General features: G+C 36.7%; 1 protein-coding gene across 3 annotated transcripts in view; it reads right to left on the minus strand.

Moving 5' to 3' along the window:
- glra3 (glycine receptor, alpha 3) overlaps positions 1-16,446 on the minus strand; it is a 128,490-nt gene extending 112,044 nt beyond the window's left edge. For all 3 annotated transcript variants that reach the window (XM_062027208.1, XM_062027207.1, XM_062027210.1), the window contains exon 1: positions 16,150-16,446. In XM_062027208.1, coding sequence (XP_061883192.1) covers positions 16,150-16,214 — 65 coding nt within the window. In that variant the 5' untranslated portion in view covers positions 16,215-16,446. The remainder of the gene's footprint in view (positions 1-16,149) is intronic.
- Positions 16,447-20,944: the final 4,498 nt, after the last annotated feature.

The following is a 20,944-nucleotide window of genomic DNA, read 5'->3' on the forward strand; positions in this document are numbered from 1 at the left end:
GCTTTTTGGTTGATTAGGCCCGTCAGATTTTTCTTTCTCTGCAGGCGCTGGCTCTGGCTCGACGACCTTTGAGGTGCGAGTCACAAATGTATCCGTTTTGTGTAATTGTGGTCCACACATTAGCCTGCTACCCATCCGCGCAAAAGTTTGTTCCGCTTAGCCCCGCCCCCATTAGTTGCTGATGCTATGTCTGTCAAACTTTCGCTCCTACCTAGAAATTTAAAGGCCTACTGAAATTATTTTTTTTTATTTAAACGGGGATAGCAGATCCATTCTATGTGTCATACTTGATCATTTTGCGATATTGCCATATTTTTGCTGAAAGGATTTAGTAGAGAACATCGACGATAAAGTTGCAACTTTTGCTCGCTGATAAAAAAAGCCTTGCCTGTACCGGAAGTAGCGTGACGTCACCGGAGGAAGGACTTCTCACAATTCCCCATTGTTTACAATGAAGCGAGAGAGATTCGGACCGAGAAAGCGATGATTACCCCATTAATTTGAGCGAAGATGAAAGATTCGTGGATGAGGAACATTAGAGTGAAGGACTAGAATGCAGTGCAAGACATATCTTTTTTCGCTCTGACCGTAACTTAGGTACAAGCTGGCTCATTGGATTCCACACTTTCTCCTTTTTCTATTGTGGATCACGGATTTGTATTTTAAACCACCTCGGATACTAAATCCTCTTGAAAATGAGAGTCGAGAACGCGAAATGGACATTCACAGTGACTTTTATCTCCACGACCATACATCGGCGAAACACTTTAGCTACGAGCTAACGTGATAGCAGCATCGTGCTTAACTGCATATAGAAACAAAAGAAATAAATCAAATCAACAATCAACAATACTATTAAACCATGGACAGGTAACTACGCGGTTAATGCTTTCCCGGCTGGCGAAGGTTAACAATGCTGTTGCTAACGATGCCATTGAAGCTAACTTAGCAACCGGACCTCACAGAGCTATGCTAAAAACATTAGCTATCCACCTACGCCAGCCAGCCCTCCTCTGCTCATCAACACCCGTGCTCACCTGCGTTCCAGCGATCGACGGTGCGACGAAAGACTTCACCCGATCACCGATGCGGTTAGCGGCCCGGAGACGGCGAAAGTTAAGGTGAGTTCGGCGGCTAGCGCGTCTGCTATCCATCTCTCAGTCCTCCTGGCTGTGTTGCTGTATTCCGCCGCTAATACACCGATCCCACCTACAACTTTCTTATTTGCAGTCTCCATTGTTCATTAAACAAATCGCAAAAGATTCACCAACACAGATGTCCAGAATACTGTGGAGTTTTGAGATGAAAACAGAGTTTTTTGTATAGGATTCAATGGGTACCAACCCTTGACGACACGCGCATACAGAGCATAAAAAAACGTTTTCAACCGTAAGTGTGGCGGGAAATTTAAAATTGCACTTTATAAGTTAACCCGGCCGTATTGGCATGTGTTGCAATGTTAAGATTGCATCATTGATATATAAACTATCAGACTGCGTGGTCGGTAGTAGTGGCTTTCAGTAGGCCTTTAAAGCCTTCAGGAAAAATAACTAATTTACATTTATTTATATAGCGGATTTCACAGACAGAATCACAAAGTGATTTACAGTGTGTATAGAAAAGGAAAGCATAGTAAAAAAAAAAAAAAAAATGTAAAGTGAAATTTCCTCCCGTTTCTCGCGCCCCACCTGTCATGTCTCTATTCCCCACCAGTGGGGCGCGCCCCACACTTTGAGAAACGCTGCACTGGGCTCTCTAAACAAGCTGTAAAGCAGCTACAGTGCATCCAAAATGCTGCTACTCGAGTCCTGACCAGAACCAGGAAATACGACCATATTAGTCCAGTGTTTAGGTCACTGCACTGGTCTCCAGCCGCTCAGAAAATAAGGCTTTAAAACAGCCCTCTCCCCTCCCTGACAGACATTTACACTTCCCGCTGTCTCAGCAGAACTACCAACATTATCAAGGACAGCTCCCACCATGGCTTTGACCTGTTTGTTTGTTTTTTTTTTTGTTTTTTTTGGGGGGGGGGGAGTTGTCATAAAAAACTACAATCATGTGTGCTTACGGACTGTATCCCTGCAGACTGTATTGATGTATAATGTAGGAACCAGAAATATTAATAACAGAAAGAAACAACCCTTTTGTGCGAATGAGTGTGAATGGGGGAAGGAGGTTTTTTGGGTTGGTGCCCTAATTGTAAGTGTATTGTGTGTTTTTTATGTTGATTTAATAAAAATAAAAATAAAATATATCTATACACTACCGTTCAAAAGTTTGGGGTCACATTGAAATGTCCTTATTTTTGAAGGAAAAACACTTTAAACTAGTCTTAATTTTAAAGAAATACACTCTATACATTGCTAATGTGGTAAATGACTATTCTAGCTGCAAATGTCTGGTTTTTGGTGCAATATCTACATAGGTGTATAGAGGCCCATTTCCAGCAACTATCACTCCAGTGTTCTAATGGTACAATGTGTTTGCTCATTGGCTCAGAAGGCTAATTGATGATTAGAAAACCCTTGTGCAATCATGTTCACACATCTGAAAACAGTTTAGCTCGTTACAGAAGCTACAAAACTGACCTTCCTTTGAGCAGATTGAGTTTCTGGAGCATCACATTTGTGGGGTCAATTAAACGCTCAAAATGGCCAGAAAAAGAGAACTTTCATCTGAAACTTGACAGTCTATTCTTGTTCTTCGAAATTAAGGCTATTCCACAAAATTGTTTGGGTGACCCCAAACTTTTGAACGGTAGTGTATATTTTTTTTAAATTCTTGTGCGGCCCGGTACCAATCGATCCACGGACCGGTGGTTGGGGCCCACTGCTATAGGGTGCTAAAAGCGGGCACAAATAAAAAGCAGTTTTTACCCAAGAGCCATAGTAGCATTTAACATGACCTGAGTGAACACAACGTGTCCGTCATGTCCTCGTCTTTTATTTTTCGGACTATAATGTGCAATAATGTTGGACTGTGCAGTGTAAGTGCAGACTGTAAGTGTATGTATATGTGTGCATGTGTATATGTATATGTGTATATATCAATCAATGTTTACTTATATGGCCCTACATCACGAGTGTCTCAAAGGGCTGCACAAGCCACAACGACATCCTCGGCTCAGATCCCACATCCGGGCAAGAAAATGCCCTGATGTGAATATATATGTGTATGTGTGTGTAAATATGTATATATATATGTGTATATATGTATATGTATATATATGCATATTTATGGATATATGCATGTATGTGGATATACAGTATACATATATATAAAGATATATATATCTTCTTTTTTACTATTTATATTACTATATTATTGTGTATGCACCTTAGGAGATCTGCTCCAATTGTGTTGTTCTTTGAACCTGTTCACTGTAATAATGACAATAAAACTCTATTCTATTCTATTCCGGTATAATATTTAAACAACACATTCAGAACATTCGCTCTCAAGACTGGACTGTGCACCATACCTCCTTTTGCACTATTTATTTTCTTTCCTTCCTTTGTTTTGCATATTTATAGACTGTCGCACTGATACAGGAGTTGCTTTTAATCTCATTGTACCTGGGTATAGTGACAGTAAAAGGCATTCTATTCTATTCTATTATTTTTATTATTATTTGAATTATGATAACTTATGATTATTTTATATTTTTACTTTTGCCTTCTTGTAAATGAACACCAAAATAAAAGTTGTACATTTGTCTTGTACTTTCATCAACATACAAGACAAGCATTGACTTATTTAACTTCATAGTATTATTATTGTGTGAATGCTTGAAAACATTTATATGGTTTTCTACATCAAAATTAATCTATTTATTATTATTCTTCTCCAGATTTTGGCGCGCTCTACCTTCCACATTTTTCACCCGATTCAAACCGTTCCAACTTCAAACTGTTCCAAACTCCAAAAATTCCCAGATGTCCGGGGACATTTTTTCCCCATTTAAAATGAATTGGCCACTTTTCAAACATTCACCATTTCCACATTTTTCAACCTATTCATATTATTCCACCTTCAACATATTCCACCATTCTGGAAATTCAAACTACAATTTTTACAAGTTCCAAAAAATTCCAGTATTTTCCACAATTCCTGGGTTTTCCAAAGCCCTATTTCCACCCTTTTTTCTGGCAACTACTCCTTCCACATTTTTCAATGCATTTCAACAATTCCACCGTCAAAACCTTCCTCTTAAGAAGACAAAAAAAATGGAAAAATTACCGCTTTTCCCGAAATTCCAGGAGTTCCATAATACCATTTCCCAATTCAACATGTTACTACTTCAAAATTTCTCCACCGATTTTGAAAAATTTCAACACCAACCTTTTCAACTCATTCAGATCATTCAAGTTTTTTTCCCCCAAAATTTCCATGAAATTCCCATTGAAATCAATGGACCATTTTTCAAAGTTCCACAACTCCCACATTTTTTTAAATCTGATTTAAACCGTTCTAACTTCAAAATGTTCCAAATTCCCCAAATTCCCGGGAAATGTTTTCCCAATTCAAAATGAATTGGCCACTTTTCAAACATTCACCATTTCCACATTTTTCAACCTATTCATACTATTCCACCTTCAACATATTCCACCATTCTGGAAATTCAAACTACAATTTTTCCAAGTTCCAAAAAATTCCAGTATTTTCCACAATTCCTGGGTTTTCCAAAGCCCTATTTCCACCCTTTTTTCTGGCAACTACTCCTTCCACATTTTTCAATGCATTTCAACAATTCCACCGTCAAAACCTTCCTCTTAATTAGGACAAAAAAACCTGGAAAAATTACCGCTTTTCCCGAAATTCCAGGAGTTCCATAATACCATTTCCCAATTCAACATATTACTACTTCAACATTTCTCCGATTTTTTAAAAATTTCAACACCAACCATTTCAACTCATTCAGACCATTCAAGTTTTTTCCCCAAAAAATTTCCATGAAATTCCTATTGAAATCAATTGGCCATTTTTCAAAGTTCCACAACTCCCACTTTCTTTTTTAATCCGATTCAACCCGTTCCAACTTCAAACTGTTTTAAATTCCCAAAATTCCCAGATTTTCTGGACATTTTTTCCCAATGTAAAATGAATTGGCCACTTTTCAAACATTCACCATTTCCAAATTTTTCAACCTATTCATATTATTCCACCTTCAACATATTCCACCATTCTGGAAATTCAAACTACAATTTTTCCAAGTTCCAAAAAATTCCAGTATTTTCCACAATTCCTGGGTTTTCCAAAACCCTATTTCCACCCTTTTTTCTGGCAACTACTCCTTCCACATTTTTCAATGCATTTCAACAATTCCACCGTCAAAACCTTCCTCTTAATTAGGACACAAAAAACTGGAAAAATTACCGCTTTTCCCGAAATTCCAGGAGTTCCATAATACTATTTCCCAATTCAACATGTTACTACTTCAAGATTTCTCCACCGATTTTGAAAAATTTCAACACCAACCTTTTCAACTCATTCAGATCATTCAAGTTTTTTCCCCAAAAAATTTCCATGAAATTCCCATTGAAATCAATGGACCATTTTTCAAAGTTCCACAACTCCCACATTTTTTTTAATCCGATTTAAACCGTTCTAACTTCAAAATGTTCCAAATTCCCCAAATTCCCAGATTTCTGGGAAATGTTTTCCCAATTCAAAATGAATTGGCCACTTTTCAAACATTCACCATTTCCACATTTTTCAACCTATTCATATTATTCCACCTTCAACATATTCCACCATTCTGGAAATTCAAACTACAATTTTTCCAAGTTCCAAAAAATTCCAGTATTTTCCACAATTCCTGGGTTTTCCAAAGCCCTCTTTCCACCCTTTTTTCTGGCAACTACTCCTTCCACATTTTTCAATGCATTTCAACAATTCCACCGTCAAAACCTTCCTCTTAATTAGGACACAAAAAAATGGAAAAATTACCGCTTTTCCCGAAATTCCAGGAGTTCCATAATACCATTTCCCAATTCAACATGTTACTACTTCAAAATTTCTCCACCGATTTTGAAAAATTTCAACACCAACCTTTTCAACTCATTCAGATCATTCAAGTTTTTTTCCCCAAAAATTTCCATGAAATTCCCATTGAAATCAATGGACCATTTTTCAAAGTTCCACAACTCCCACAATTTTTTTTATCCGATTTAAACCATTCTAACTTCAAAATGTTCCAAATTCCCCAAATTCCCAGATTTCTAGGAAATGTTTTCCCAATTCAAAATGAATTGGCCACTTTTCAAACATTCACCATTTCCACATTTTTCAACCTATTCATACTATTCCACCTTCAACATATTCCACCATTCTGGAAATTCAAACTACAATTTTTCCAAGTTCCAAAAAATTCCAGTATTTTCCACAATTCCTGGGTTTTCCAAAGCCCTATTTCCACCCTTTTTTCTGGCAACTACTCCTTCCACATTTTTCAATGCATTTCAACAATTCCACCGTCAAAACCTTCCTCTTAATTAGGACAAAAAAACCTGGAAAAATTACCGTTTTTCCCGAAATTCCAGGAGTTCCATAATACCATTTCCCAATTCAACATGTTACTACTTCAAAATTTCTCCACCGATTTTGAAAAATTTCAACACCAATCTTTTCAACTCATTCAGATCATTCAAGTTTTTTTCCCCTAAAATGTCCATGAAATTCCCATTGAAATCAATGGACCATTTTTCAAAGTTCCACAACTCCCACATTTTTTTTTATCCGATTTAAACCGTTCTAACTTCAAAATGTTCCAAATTCCCCAAATTCCCAGATTTCTGGGAAATGTTTTCCCAATTCAAAATGAATTGGCCACTTTTAAAACATTCACCATTTCCAAATTTTTCAACCTATTTATACTATTCCACCTTCAACATATTCCACCATTCTGGAAATTCAAACTACAATTTTTCCAAGTTCCAAAAAATTCCAGTATTTTCCACAATTCCTGGGTTTTCCAAAGCCCTATTTCCACCCTTTTTTCTGGCAACTACTCCTTCCACATTTTTCAATGCATTTCAACAATTCCACCGTCAAAACCTTCCTCTTAATTAGGACAAAAAAACCTGGAAAAATTACCGCTTTTCCCAAAATTCCAGGAGTTCCATAATACCATTTCCCAATTCAACATGTTACTACTTCAACATTTCTCCGATTTTTTAAAAATTTCAACACCAACCATTTCAACTCATTCAGACCATTCAAGTTTTTTTCCCCAAAAATTTCCATGAAATTCCTATTGAAATCAATTGGCCATTTTTCAAAGTTCCACAACTCCCACTTTTTTTTTAAATCCGATTCAACCCGTTCCAACTTCAAACTGTTTTAAATTCCCAAAATTCCCAGATTTTCTGGACATTTTTTCCCAATGTAAAATGAATTGGCCACTTTTCAAACATTCACCATTTCCAAATTTGTCAACCTATTCATACTATTCCACCTTCAACATATTCCACCATTCTGGAAATTCAAACTACAATTTTTCCAAGTTCCAAAAAATTCCAGTATTTTCCACAATTCCTGGGTTTTCCAAAGCCCTATTTCCACCCTTTTTTCTGGCAACTACTCCTTCTACATTTTGCAATGCATTTCAACAATTCCACCGTCAAAACCTTCCTCTTAATTAAGACAAAAAAAAATGGAAAAATTACCGCTTTTCCCGAAATTTCAGGAGTTCCATAATACCATTTCCCAATTCAACATGTTACTACTTCAAGATTTCTCCACCGATTTTGAAAAATTTCAACACCAACCTTTTCAACTCATTCAAATCATTCAAGTTTTTTCCCCCCAAAATTTCCATGAAATTCCCATTGAAATCAATGGGCCATTTTTCAAACTTCCACAACAGACAACCGTAATTTGTCAAGTGTGGGGCAAAAACGTTGCTATAAAAAGTAGCATTACTGCTAATATGTAGCATCATTTGAAAAGTCACCCGCTAGAGAATGTAGAGTACTTACTCCGCATGTCAACATCTCCGGTCGGTGCCACACGCCCACACCATCAAAATGCAGACGCAAACATTTCCAGATCAACACCGTATGAAATTTTTTTTGACTTTTTTTAGTTGTGATTTCCTTCTCTGCATGAAAGTTTAAAAGTAGCATATATTAATGCAGAAGAAGACTGTTTTAACGTAGACACATAGAATCATACTGCTGTGATTATATGCATCAAGTGTTCATTCAAGGCAAAGGCAAAATATCGAGATATATATCGTGTATCGCGATATGGACTTAAAATATCGCGATTTAAAAAAAAGGCCATATCGCCCAGCCCTAGCAGGAAATAAAAGATTTTGTTCATCCCGTTCCTTCTCAAGCATAGGTGTGTAAATATGTGTTTTGTTGTTAGAGTTGAATTGTCTATTGATCAAAAATGCACATCAATGAAGGAGATAAATAAAAAATGAATGAATGAATGAATGAGTCATTTTGAAGTGCAACTTCAGCATTGGAGCATTCACACGCAATCCCTTCAGAAATTGCTCATCAATTAATATAATATTATTAAAAAAATAATATTTATGAAATACTACAAACTATTTACAATATCGAGATATATATTGTGTATCGCGATATTAAAAAAAAGGCCATATCGCCCAGCCCTAACAGGAAATATAAGATTTTATTTTCCGCCCGAATGCAGCTGAGATAGGCTCCAGCGACCCCCCGCGACCCCAAAAAGGGACAAGCGGTAGAAAATGGATGGATGGATGGATGTTCACCCTCTCAAGCATAGGTGTGTGAATATGTGTTTTGTTGTTAGATTTGAATTGTCTATTGATCAAAAATGCACATCAATGAAGGAGATAAATAAAAAATGAATGAATGAATGAATGAATGAGTCATTTTGAAGTGCAACTTCAGCATTGGAGCATTCACACGCAATCCCTTCAGAAATTGCTCATCAATTAATATAATATTACTCAAAAAATGTTTTTTTTATGAAATACTATAAACTATTTACAATATCGAGATATATATTGTGTATCGCGATATTAAAAAAAGGCCATATCGCCCAGCCCTAGCAGGAAATGAAAGATTTTCTTTTTCGCCCGAATGCAGCTGAGATAGGCTCCAGCGACCCCCCGCGACCCCAAAAAGGGACAAGCGGTAAAAAATGGATGGATGGATGTTCCTTCTCAAGCATAGGTGTGTAAATATGTGTTTTGTTGTTAGATTTGAATTGTCTATTGATCAAAAATGCACATCAATGAAGGAGATAAATAAAAAATGAATGAATGAATGAATGAATTAGTCATTTTGAAGTGCAACTTCAGCATTGGAGCATTCACACGCAATCCCTTCAGAAATTGCTCATCAATTAATATAATATTACTCAAAAAATGTTTTTTTTATGAAATACTATAAACTATTTACAATATCGAGATATATATCGTGTATCGCGATATTAAAAAAAGGCCATATCGCCCAGCCCTAGCAGGAAATGAAAGATTTTCTTTTTCGCCCGAATGCAGCTGAGATAGGCTCCAGCGACCCCCCGCGACCCCAAAAAGTGACAAGCGGTAGAAAATGGATGGATGGATGGATGGATGTTCCTTCTCAAGCATAGGTGTGTAAATATGTGTTTTGTTGTTAGAGTTGAATTGTCTATTGATCAAAAATGCACATCAATGAAGGAGATAAATAAAAAATGAATGAATGAATGAATTAGTAATTTTGAAGTGCAACTTCAGCATTGGAACATTCACACGCAATCCCTTCAGAAATTGCTCATCAATTAATATAATATTATTCAAAACATTTTTTTTATAAAATACTATAAACTATTTACAATATCGAGATATATATCGTGTATCGCGATATTAAAAAAAGGCCATATCGCCCAGCCCTAGCAGGAAATATAAGATTTTCTTTTCCGCCCGAATGCAGCTGAGATAGGCTCCAGCGACCCCCCGCGACCCCAAAAAGGGACAAGCGGTAGAAAATGGATGGATGGATGGATGTTCCTTCTCAAGCATAGGTGTGTAAATATGTGTTTTGTTGTTAGAGTTGAATTGTCTATTGATCAAAAATGCACATCAATGAAGGAGATAAATAAAAAATGAATGAATGAATTAATGAATTAGTCATTTTGAAGTGCAACTTCCGCATTGGAACATTCACACGCAATCCCTTCAGAAATTGCTCATCTATTAATATAATATTATTCAAAACATTTTTTTTATAAAATACTATAAACTATTTACAATATCGAGATATATATCGTGTATCGCGATATTAAAAAAAGGCCATATCGCCCAGCCCTAGCAGGAAATATAAGGTTTTCTTATCCGCCCGAATGCAGCTGAGATAGGCTCCATCGACCCCAAAAAGGGACAAACGGTAAAAAATGGATGGATGGATGGATGTTCCTTCTCAAGCATAGGTGTGTAAATATGTGTTTTGTTGTTAGAGTTGAATTGTCTATTGATCAAAAATGCACATCAATGCAGGAGATAAATAAAAAATGAATGAATGAATGAATGAATGAATGAATGAATGAATTAGTCATTTTGAAGTGCAACTTCAGAATTGGAACATTCACACGCAATCCCTTCAGAAATTGCTCATATATTAATATAATATTATTTTTTTAAAAATATTTATAAAATACTACAAACTATTTACAATATCGAGATATTTATTGTGTATCGCGATATTAAAAAAAGGCCATATCGCCCAGGCCTAGCAGGAAATAAAATATTTTATTTTCCGCCCGAATGCAGCTGAGATAGGCTCCAGCGACCCCCCGCGACCCCAAAAAGGGACAAGCGGTAGAAAATGGATGGATGGATGGATGTTCCTTCTCAAGCATAGGTGTGTAAATATGTGTTTTGTTGTTAGATTTGAATTGTCTATTGATCAAAAATGCACATCAATGAAGGAGATAAATAAAAAATGAATGAATGAATGAATGAATGAGTCATGTTGAAGTGCAACTTCCGCATTGGAACATTCACACGCAATCCCTTCAGAAATTGCTCATCAATTAATATAATATTATTAAAAAATATATATTTATGAAATACTATAAACTATTTACAATATCGAGATATATATTGTGTATCGTGATATTAAAAAAAAGGCCATATCGCCCAGCCCTAGCAGGAAATAAAAGATTTTCTTTTCCGCCCGAATGCAGCTGAGATAGGCTCCAGCGACCCCCCGCGACCCCAAAAAGGGACAAGCGGTAGAAAATGGATGGATGGATGGATGTTCCTTCTCAAGCATAGGTGTGTAAATATGTGTTTTGTTGTTAGATTTGAATTGTCTATTGATCAAAAATGCACATCAATGAAGGAGATAAATAAAAAATGAATGAATGAATGAATGAATGAATGAATGAATTAGTCATTTTGAAGTGCAACTTCAGCATTGGAGCATTCACACGCAATCCCTTCAGAAATTGCTCATCAATTAATATAATATTATTAAAAATATTTTTTTTATAAAATACTATAAACTATTTACAATATGGAGATATATATATGGAGTTGAATTGTCTATTGATCAAAAATGCACATCAATGAAGAAGATAAATAAAAAATGAATGAATGAATGAATTAGTCATTTTGAAGTGAAACTTAAGCATTGGAACATTCACACGCAATCCCTTCAGAAATTGCTCATCAATTAATATAATATTATTAAAAACATTTTTTTTAATAAAATACTATAAACTATTTACAATATCGCGATATATATCGTGTATCGCGATATTAAAAAAAGGCCATACCGCCCAGCCCTAGCAGGAAATATAAGATTTTATTTTCCGCCCGAATGCAGCTGAGATAGGCTCCAGCGACCCCCCACGACCCCAAAAAGGGACAAGCGGTAGAAAATGGATGGATGGATGGATGTTCCTTCTCAAGCATAGGTGTGTAAATATGTGTTTTGTTGTTAGATTTGAATTGTCTATTGATCAAAAATGCACATCAATGAAGAAGATAAATAAAAAATGAATGAATGAATGAATGAATGAATGAATGAATGAATGAATGAATTAGTCATTTTGAAGTGCAACTTCAGAATTGGAGCATTCACACGCAATCCCTTCAGAAATTGCTCATCTATTAATATAATATTATTCAAAACATTTTTTTTATAAAATACTATAAACTATTAACAATATCGAGATATATATCGTGTATCGCGATATTAAAAAAAGGCCATATCGCCCAGCCCTAGCAGGAAATAAAAGATTTTCTTTTCCGCCCGAATGCAGCTGAGATAGGCTCCAGCGACCCCCCGCGACCCCAAAAAGGGACAAGCGGTAGTAAATGGATGGATGGATGGATGTTCCTTCTCAAGCATAGGTGTGTAAATATGTGTTTTGTTGTTAGAGTTGAATTGTCTATTGATCAAAAATGCACATCAATGAAGGAGATAAATAAAAAATGAATGAATGAATGAATAAATGAGTCATTTTGAAGTGCAACTTCAGCATTGGCACATTCACACGCAATCCCTTCAGAAATTGCTCATCAATTAATATAATATTATTCAAAAAAAAATATTTATGAAATACTATAAACTATTTACAATATCGAGTTATATATCGTGTATCGCGATATTAAAAAAAGGCCATATCGCCCAGCCCTAGCAGGAAATATAAGATTTTCTTATCCGCCTGAATGCAGCTGAGATAGGCTCCAGCGACCCCAAAAAGGGACAAGCGGTAAAAAATGGATGGATGGATGGATGTTCTTTCTCAAGCATAGGTGTGTAAATATGTGTTTTGTTGTTAGATTTGAATTGTCTATTGATCAAAAATGCACATCAATGAAGGTGATAAATAAAAAATGAATGAATGAATGAATGAATGAATGAATGAATTAGTCATTTTGAAGTGCAACTTCCGCATTGGAACATTCACACGCAATCCCTTCAGAAATTGCTCATCTATTAATATAATATTATTTTAAAAAAAATATTTATAAAATACTACAAACTATTTACAATATTGAGATATTTATTGTGTATCGCGATATTAAAAAAAGGCCATATCGCCCAGGCCTAGCAGGAAATAAAATATTTTATTTTCCGCCCGAATGCAGCTGAGATAGGCTCCAGCGACCCCCCGCGACCCCAAAAAGGGACAAGCGGTAGAAAATGGATGGATGGATGGATGTTCCTTCTCAAGCATAGGTGTGTAAATATGTGTTTTGTTGTTAGAGTTGAATTGACTATTGATCAAAAATGCACATCAATGAAGGAGATAAATAAAAAATGAATGAATGAATGAATGAATTAGTCATTTTGAAGTGCAACTTCCGCATTGGAACATTCACACGCAATCCCTTCAGAAATTGCTCATCTATTAATATAATATTATTCAAAACATTTTTTTTATAAAATACTATAAACTATTTACAATATCGAGATATATATCGTGTATCGCGATATTAAAAAAAGGCCATATCGCCCAGCCCTAGCAGGAAATATAAGGTTTTCTTATCCGCCCGAATGCAGCTGAGATAGGCTCCAGCGACCCCAAAAAGGGACAAACGGTAAAAAATGGATGGATGGATGGATGTTCCTTCTCAAGCATAGGTGTGTAAATATGTGTTTTGTTGTTAGAGTTGAATTGTCTATTGATCAAAAATGCACATCAATGAAGGAGATAAATAAAAAATGAATGAATGAATGAATGAATGAATGAATTAATTAATTAGTCAATTTGAAGTGCAACTTCAGCATTGGAACATTCACACGCAATCCCTTCAGAAATTGCTCATCAATTAATATAATATTATTAAAAAAAATTTTTTATAAAATACTATAAACTATTTACAATATCGAGATATATATCGTGTATTGCGATATTTAAAAAAGGCCATATCGCCCAGCCCTAGCAGGAAATAAAAGATTTTCTTTTCCGCCCGAATGCAGCTGAGATAGGCTCCAGCGACCCCCCGCGACCCCAAAAAGGGACAAGCGGTAGAAAATGGATGGTTGGATGGATGTTCCTTCTCAAGCATAGGTGTGTAAATATGTGTTTTGTTGTTAGAGTTGAATTGTCTATTGATCAAAAATGCACATCAATGAAGGAGATAAATAAAAAATGAATGAATGAATGAATGAATTAGTCATTTTGAAGTGCAACTTCCGCATTGGAACATTCACACGCAATCCCTTCAGAAATTGCTCATCTATTAATATAATATTATTCAAAACATTTTTTTTTATAAAATACTATAAACTATTTACAATATCGAGATATATATCGTGTATCGCGATATTAAAAAAAGGCCATATCGCCCAGCCCTAGCAGGAAATAAAAGATTCTATTTTCCGCCCGAATGCAGCTGAGATAGGCTCCAGCGACCCCAAAAAGGGACAAGCGGTAGAAAATGGATGGATGGATGGATGTTCCTTCTCAAGCATAGGTGTGTAAATATGTGTTTTGTTGTTAGAGTTGAATTGTCTATTGATCAAAAATGCACATCAATGCAGGAGATAAATAAAAAATGAATGAATGAATGAATGAATGAATGAATTAGTCATTTTGAAGTGCAACTTCAGAATTGGAACATTCACACGCAATCCCTTCAGAAATTGCTCATATATTAATATAATATTATTTTTTAAAAAATATTTATAAAATACTGCAAACTATTTACAATATCGAGATATTTATTGTGTATCGCGATATTAAAAAAAGGCCATATCGCCCAGGCCTAGCAGGAAATAAAATATTTTATTTTCCGCCCGAATGCAGCTGAGATAGGCTCCAGCGACCCCCCGCGACCCCAAAAAGGGACAAGCGGTAGAAAATGGATGGATGGATGGATGTTCCTTCTCAAGCATAGGTGTGTAAATATGTGTTTTGTTGTTAGATTTGAATTGTCTATTGATCAAAAATGCAAATCAATGAAGGAGATAAATAAAAAATTAATGAATGAGTCATGTTGAAGTGCAACTTCAGCATTGGAACATTCACACGCAATCCCTTCAGAAATTGCTCATCTATTAATATAATATTATTCCAAAAAATTTTTTTATAAAATACTATAAACTATTTACAATATCGAGATATATATCGTGTATCGCGATATTAAAAAAAGGCCATATCACCCAGCCCTAGCAGGAAATATAAGATTTTCTTATCCGCCCGAATGCAGCTGAGATAGGCTCCAGCGACCCCAAAAAGGGACAAGCGGTAAAAAATGGATGGATGGATGGATGTTCCTTCTCAAGCATAGGTGTGTAAATATGTGTTTTGTTGTTAGAGTTGAATTGTCTATTGATCAAAAATGCACATCAATGCAGGAGATAAATAAAAAATGAATGAATGAATGAATGAATGAATGAATGAATGAATGAATGAATGAATGAATTAGTCATTTTGAAGTGCAACTTCAGAATTGCAACATTCACACGCAATCCCTTCAGAAATTGCTCATATATTAATATAATATTATTTTTTTAAAAATATTTATAAAATACTACAAACTATTTACAATATCGAGATATTTATTGTGTATCGCGATATTAAAAAAAGGCCATATCGCCCAGGCCTAGCAGGAAATAAAATATTTTATTTTCCGCCCGAATGCAGCTGAGATAGGCTCCAGCGACCCCCCGCGACCCCAAAAAGGGACAAGCGGTAGAAAATGGATGGATGGATGGATGTTCCTTCTCAAGCATAGGTGTGTAAATATGTGTTTTGTTGTTAGAGTTGAATTGTCTATTGATCAAAAATGCACATCAATGAAGGAGATAAATAAAAAATGAATGAATGAATGAATGAATGAATTAGTCATTTTGAAGTGCAACTTCCGCATTGGAACATTCACACGCAATCCCTTCAGAAATTGCTCATCTATTAATATAATATTATTTAAAAAAAATATTTATAAAATACTATAAACTATTTATAATATCGGCTGAGCTCTTTTATTACAAGAGTTGATTGATTGAAACTTGTATTAGTAGATTGCACAGTACAGTACATATTCCGTACAATTGACCACTAAATGGTAACACCGCAATAAGTTTTTCAACTTGTTTAAATCGGGGTCCACGTTAATCAATTCATGGTGAATTGTGTGAGTTATTGTTAATGTAACGGTCCTAACTTTGCTTGTGTTCACAATTGATGGTGAATATAGTGAACACTCACCTGAGAAAAAGCGACGCTCTCCAGACAAGGAAGAAGACGCCAACAGAGTATTGTTTCCTCCTCATCGCTCCCCCCGGCTCCGTTTTTGTTCCTTGGCTGGCGATTAGAGCGTCGAGCCCGGTGAACAGCGCTTGGAAGACGCTCCACAGAGAGGACGACCAAAAGACATTGTTTCGTTCACTCACAAAAACACGCCACGGACGCGAAAAGCGCACGGCTTGACAGGAGAATGTTAGGGAAGCGACTCAAAACACGAAAGGTCGGCCAACAAGTCCCGCCCACATCGCGGGATTGCGAAGATTGACAGGCGAGTGAGCCAATCACTTGCGAGGGTTGTTTATATCCGCCCCCAGCTGAGTCGCATCTGAAATTAGAAGCCCAGTGAGCTGTGGCAAATTCAACAGCCACCAATGCATCATCTCCTGTGTCCCTAAAGCTCTCCATCCGGCTGCACTGATATCTTCCTCCTGTTCTTTCCATTTGTTACTTTCCTCCATCTGGCTCGGACACACTTACTCATTCTGCACCGATGGGCAGGGTCACGTAGAGACTCGTGTGCTTTGGATCCCTGGGTCGAAAAAGGAGCCAAAGTTTATCCTGGTTGGCCTTATGTGACCCGAGTAAACTTGGGCGGGAGGAAGTTCAAGTTAAAGTACCACTGATAGGTGATACCACTGGTGTAATTAACCTCTGCATTTGACCCATCCCCTTGTTCCACCCCCTGGGAGGTGAGGGGAGCAGTGAGCAGCAGCGGTTGGCCACGCTCGGGAATCATTTAGGTCAGTGGTCCCCAACCACCGGTCGATTGGTACCGGGCCGCACAATAAATTTAAAAATAATAATAAAATAAATACTTTTTTTATTTTTTATTAAATCAACAAAAAAAACACAAGATACACTTACAATTAGTGCACCAACCCAAAAAACCTCCCTCCTCCATGGCCGATAAATGCTTTAAAATGTAATATCAGAAATTATCATTATCGTTTTTTTTATTCTCTGGGTCGTTTTTTTTTGTTTGTTTTTTTTAAATTAAATCAACAAAAAAAACACAAAATACACTTACAATTAGTGCACCAACCCAAAAAACCTCCCTCCCCCATTTACACTCATTCACACAAAAGGGTTGTTTCTTTCTGTTATTAATATTCTGGTTCCTACATTATATATCAATATATATCAATACAGTCTGCAAGGGATACAGTCCGTAAGCACACATGATTGTGCGTGCTGCTGGTCCACTAATAGTACTAACCTTTAACAGTTAATTTTACTCATTTTCATTAATTACTAGTTTCTATGTAACTGTTTTTATATTGTTTTACTTTCTTTTTTATTCAAGAAAATGTTTTTAATTTATTTATCTTATTTTATTTTATTATTTTTTTAAAAAAAAAGGACCTTATCTTCACCATACCTGGTTGTCCAAATTAGGCATAATAATGTGTTAATTCCACGACTGTATAAATCGGTATCAGTTGATATCGGTATCGGTTGATATCGGTATCGGTAATTAAAGAGTTGGACAATATCGGAATATCGGATACCGGCAAAAAGCCATTATCGGACATCCCTTGTTGTTTCTTTCTGTTATTAATATTCTGGTTCCTACATTATATATCAATATATATCAATACAGTCTGCAAGGGATACAGTCCGTAAGCACACATGATTGTGCGTGCTGCCGCTCCACTAATAGTACTAACCTTTAACAGTTAATTTTACTCATTTTAATTAATTACTAGTTTCTATGTAGCTGTTTTTATATTGTTGTACTTTCTTTTTTATTCAAGAAAATGTTTTTAATTTATTTATCTTATTTTATTTTATTATTATTTTTTTTTTAAAGGACCTTATCTTCACCATACCTGGTTGTCCAAATTAGGCATAATAATGTGTTAATTCCACGACTGTATAAATCGGTATCAGTTGATATCGGTATCGGTTGATATCGGTATCGGTAATTAAAGAGTTGGACAATATCGGAATATCGGATACCGGCAAAAAGCCATTATCGGACATCCCTTGTTGTTTCTTTCTGTTATTAATATTCTGGTTCCTACATTATATATCAATATATATCAATACAGTCTGCAAGGGATACAGTCCGTAAGCACACATGATTGTGCGTGCTGCTGGTCCACTAATAGTACTAACCTTTAACAGTTAATTTGACTCATTTTAATTATTTACTAGTTTCTATGTAACTGTTTTTATATTGTTTTACTTTCTTTTTTATTCAAGAAAATGTTTTTAATTTATTTATCTTATTTTATTTTATTATTTTTTTTTTTAAAAAGGACCTTATCTTCACCATACCTGGTTGTCCAAATTAGGCATAATAATGTGTTAATTCCACGACTGTATAAATCGGTATCAGTTGATATCGGTATCGGTTGATATCGGTATCTGTAATTAAAGAGTTGGACAATATCGGAATATCGGATACTGGCAAAAAGCCATTATCGGACATCCCTTGTTGTTTTTTTCTGTTATTAATATTTCAGGTTCCTACATTATATATCAATATAGTCTGCAGGGATACAGTCCGTAAGCACGGACAAAAAAAATAAATAAATGAAAATAAAATACCCCCCGGTCCGTAGGACAAATTTTGAAGTGTGGACCGGTCACCAGTTACAAAAAGGTTGGGGACCACTGATTTAGGTGAAATAGGCTCATTCGTTTGTGCTGGATTGTGCAGTTAAATCAGAATCTGAATCAGAAATACTGTATGAATCACCTCCAAGTCCGAGTCCATGGTTCTCGCCCTGAAAAGGGGGTGTAAAACAATGGTCAGTCCCACCCTGAATTCAATTGACTGTCATTGTAGTTGGGCAACAACAAACAAAAGGATGCTTACCTTGACGGGCGGTATGGCGTAGTGCAGGGGTCACCAACCTTTTTTAAACCAAGAGCTACTTCTTGGGTACTGATTAATGCGAAGGGCTACCAGTTTGATACACACTTAAATAAATTGCCAGAAATAGCCAATTTGCTCAATTTACCTTTAACTCTATGTTATTATTAATAATTAATGATATTTATCTTTGTGGAAACACTGATCATCTTAATGATTTCTCCCAATAAATATATATTCCCACTGGGGTGAGTTTTCCTTGCCCGTATGTGGGCTCTGTACCGAGGATGTCGTTGTGGCTTGTACAGCCCTTTGAGACACTTGTGATTTAGGGCTATATAAATAAACATTGATTGATTGATTGATTGATTGATTGATATATAGAAACAAATAAATATCAATATGCAACACTTTATTTTTATATTTTCTCTAAGTGCACATTTTTCAAATTGAACATTTTCAAATGAAATCACAATATCCCATTTTAACTAGCTAGCCACTAACATTTTTTAACAAATCATGAATTACTTTGCACCATGTTTGTACAAATAATAACTCATGTAAAATACAAAAGTCAACCCTCAAATTTTTAAATAAATCATGTCACACTTTGAACTGGACACCAAATCTGTTATCTGTTTCTTTGTCAGTTAGTGAAGACCAAGTCTTTAAAATATTTTCTTGGATTTTCAAATTCTATTTGAGTTTTGTCTCTCTTAGAATTAAAAATGTCGAGCAAAGCGAGGCCAGCTTGCTAGTAAATAAATAACATTTAAAAAATAGAGGCAGCTCACTGGTAAGTGCTGCTATTTGAGCTATTTTTAGAACAGGCCAGCGGGCTACTCATCTGGTCCTTGCGGGCACCGCGTTGGTGACCCCTGGCGTAGTGGGTAGAGCGGCCGTGCCAGAAACCTGAGGGTTGCGCGTTTGCTCCCCGCCTCTGGACATCCAAATCGCTGCCGTTGTGTCCTTGGGCAGGACACTTCACCCTTGCCCCCGGTGCTGCTCACACTGGTGAATGACTGGTGAATGAATGATAAATGAATGATAGGTGGTGGTCGGAGGGGCCGTAGGCGCAAACTGGCAGCCTCGCTTCCGTCAGTCTACCCCAGGGCAGCTGTGGCTACAAATGTAGCTTACCACCACCAGGTGTGAATGAATGATGGGTTCCCACTTCTCTGTGAGCGCTTTGAGTATCTAAAAATAGAAAAGCGCAATATAAAATCTAACCCATTGTTATTATTATTATTACCCCTGTGAAGAGTCTGACGCTGCCGAAAACACGGGCACCCATTGCCTCCCTGCTTGGAACTCAGCATCACGGGTTGGAATTGGGGCTTACATCACCAAAATTAACCTGGAAAAGGGTGGAGTGCCATCTCCGGGTTGGGGAGGAGACCCTGCCCCAAGTGGAGGAGTTCAAGTACCTCGGAGTCTTGTTGACGAGTGAGGGAAGACTGGATCGTGAGATCAACAGGCGGATCAGTGCAGCGTCTTCAGTAATGCCGACGCTGTATCGATCCGTTGTGGTGAAGAAGGAGCTGAGCCGGAAGACAAAGCTCTCAATTTACCGGTCGATCTACGTTCCCATCCTCACCTATGGTCATGAGCTTTGGGTTATGACCGAAAGGACAAGATCACGGGTACAAGCGGCCGAAATGAGTTTCCTCCGCCGAGTGGCGGGGCTCTCCCTTAGAGATAGGGTGAGAAGCTCTGTCATCCGGGAGGAGCTCAAAGTAAAGCCGCTGCTCCTCCACATCGAGAGGAGCCAGATGAGGTGGTTCGGGCATCTGGTCAGGATGCCACCCGAACGTCTCCCTAGGGAGGTGTTTAGAGTACGTCCGACCGGTAAGAGGCCACGGGGAAGACCCAGGACACGTTGGGAAGACTATGTCTCCCGGCTAGCCTGGGAACGCCTCGGGATCCCCCGGGAAG

This window comes from Entelurus aequoreus, linkage group LG18 (assembly GCF_033978785.1).
Source record: "Entelurus aequoreus isolate RoL-2023_Sb linkage group LG18, RoL_Eaeq_v1.1, whole genome shotgun sequence".
NCBI classification, from domain to species: Eukaryota; Metazoa; Chordata; class Actinopteri; order Syngnathiformes; family Syngnathidae; genus Entelurus; species Entelurus aequoreus.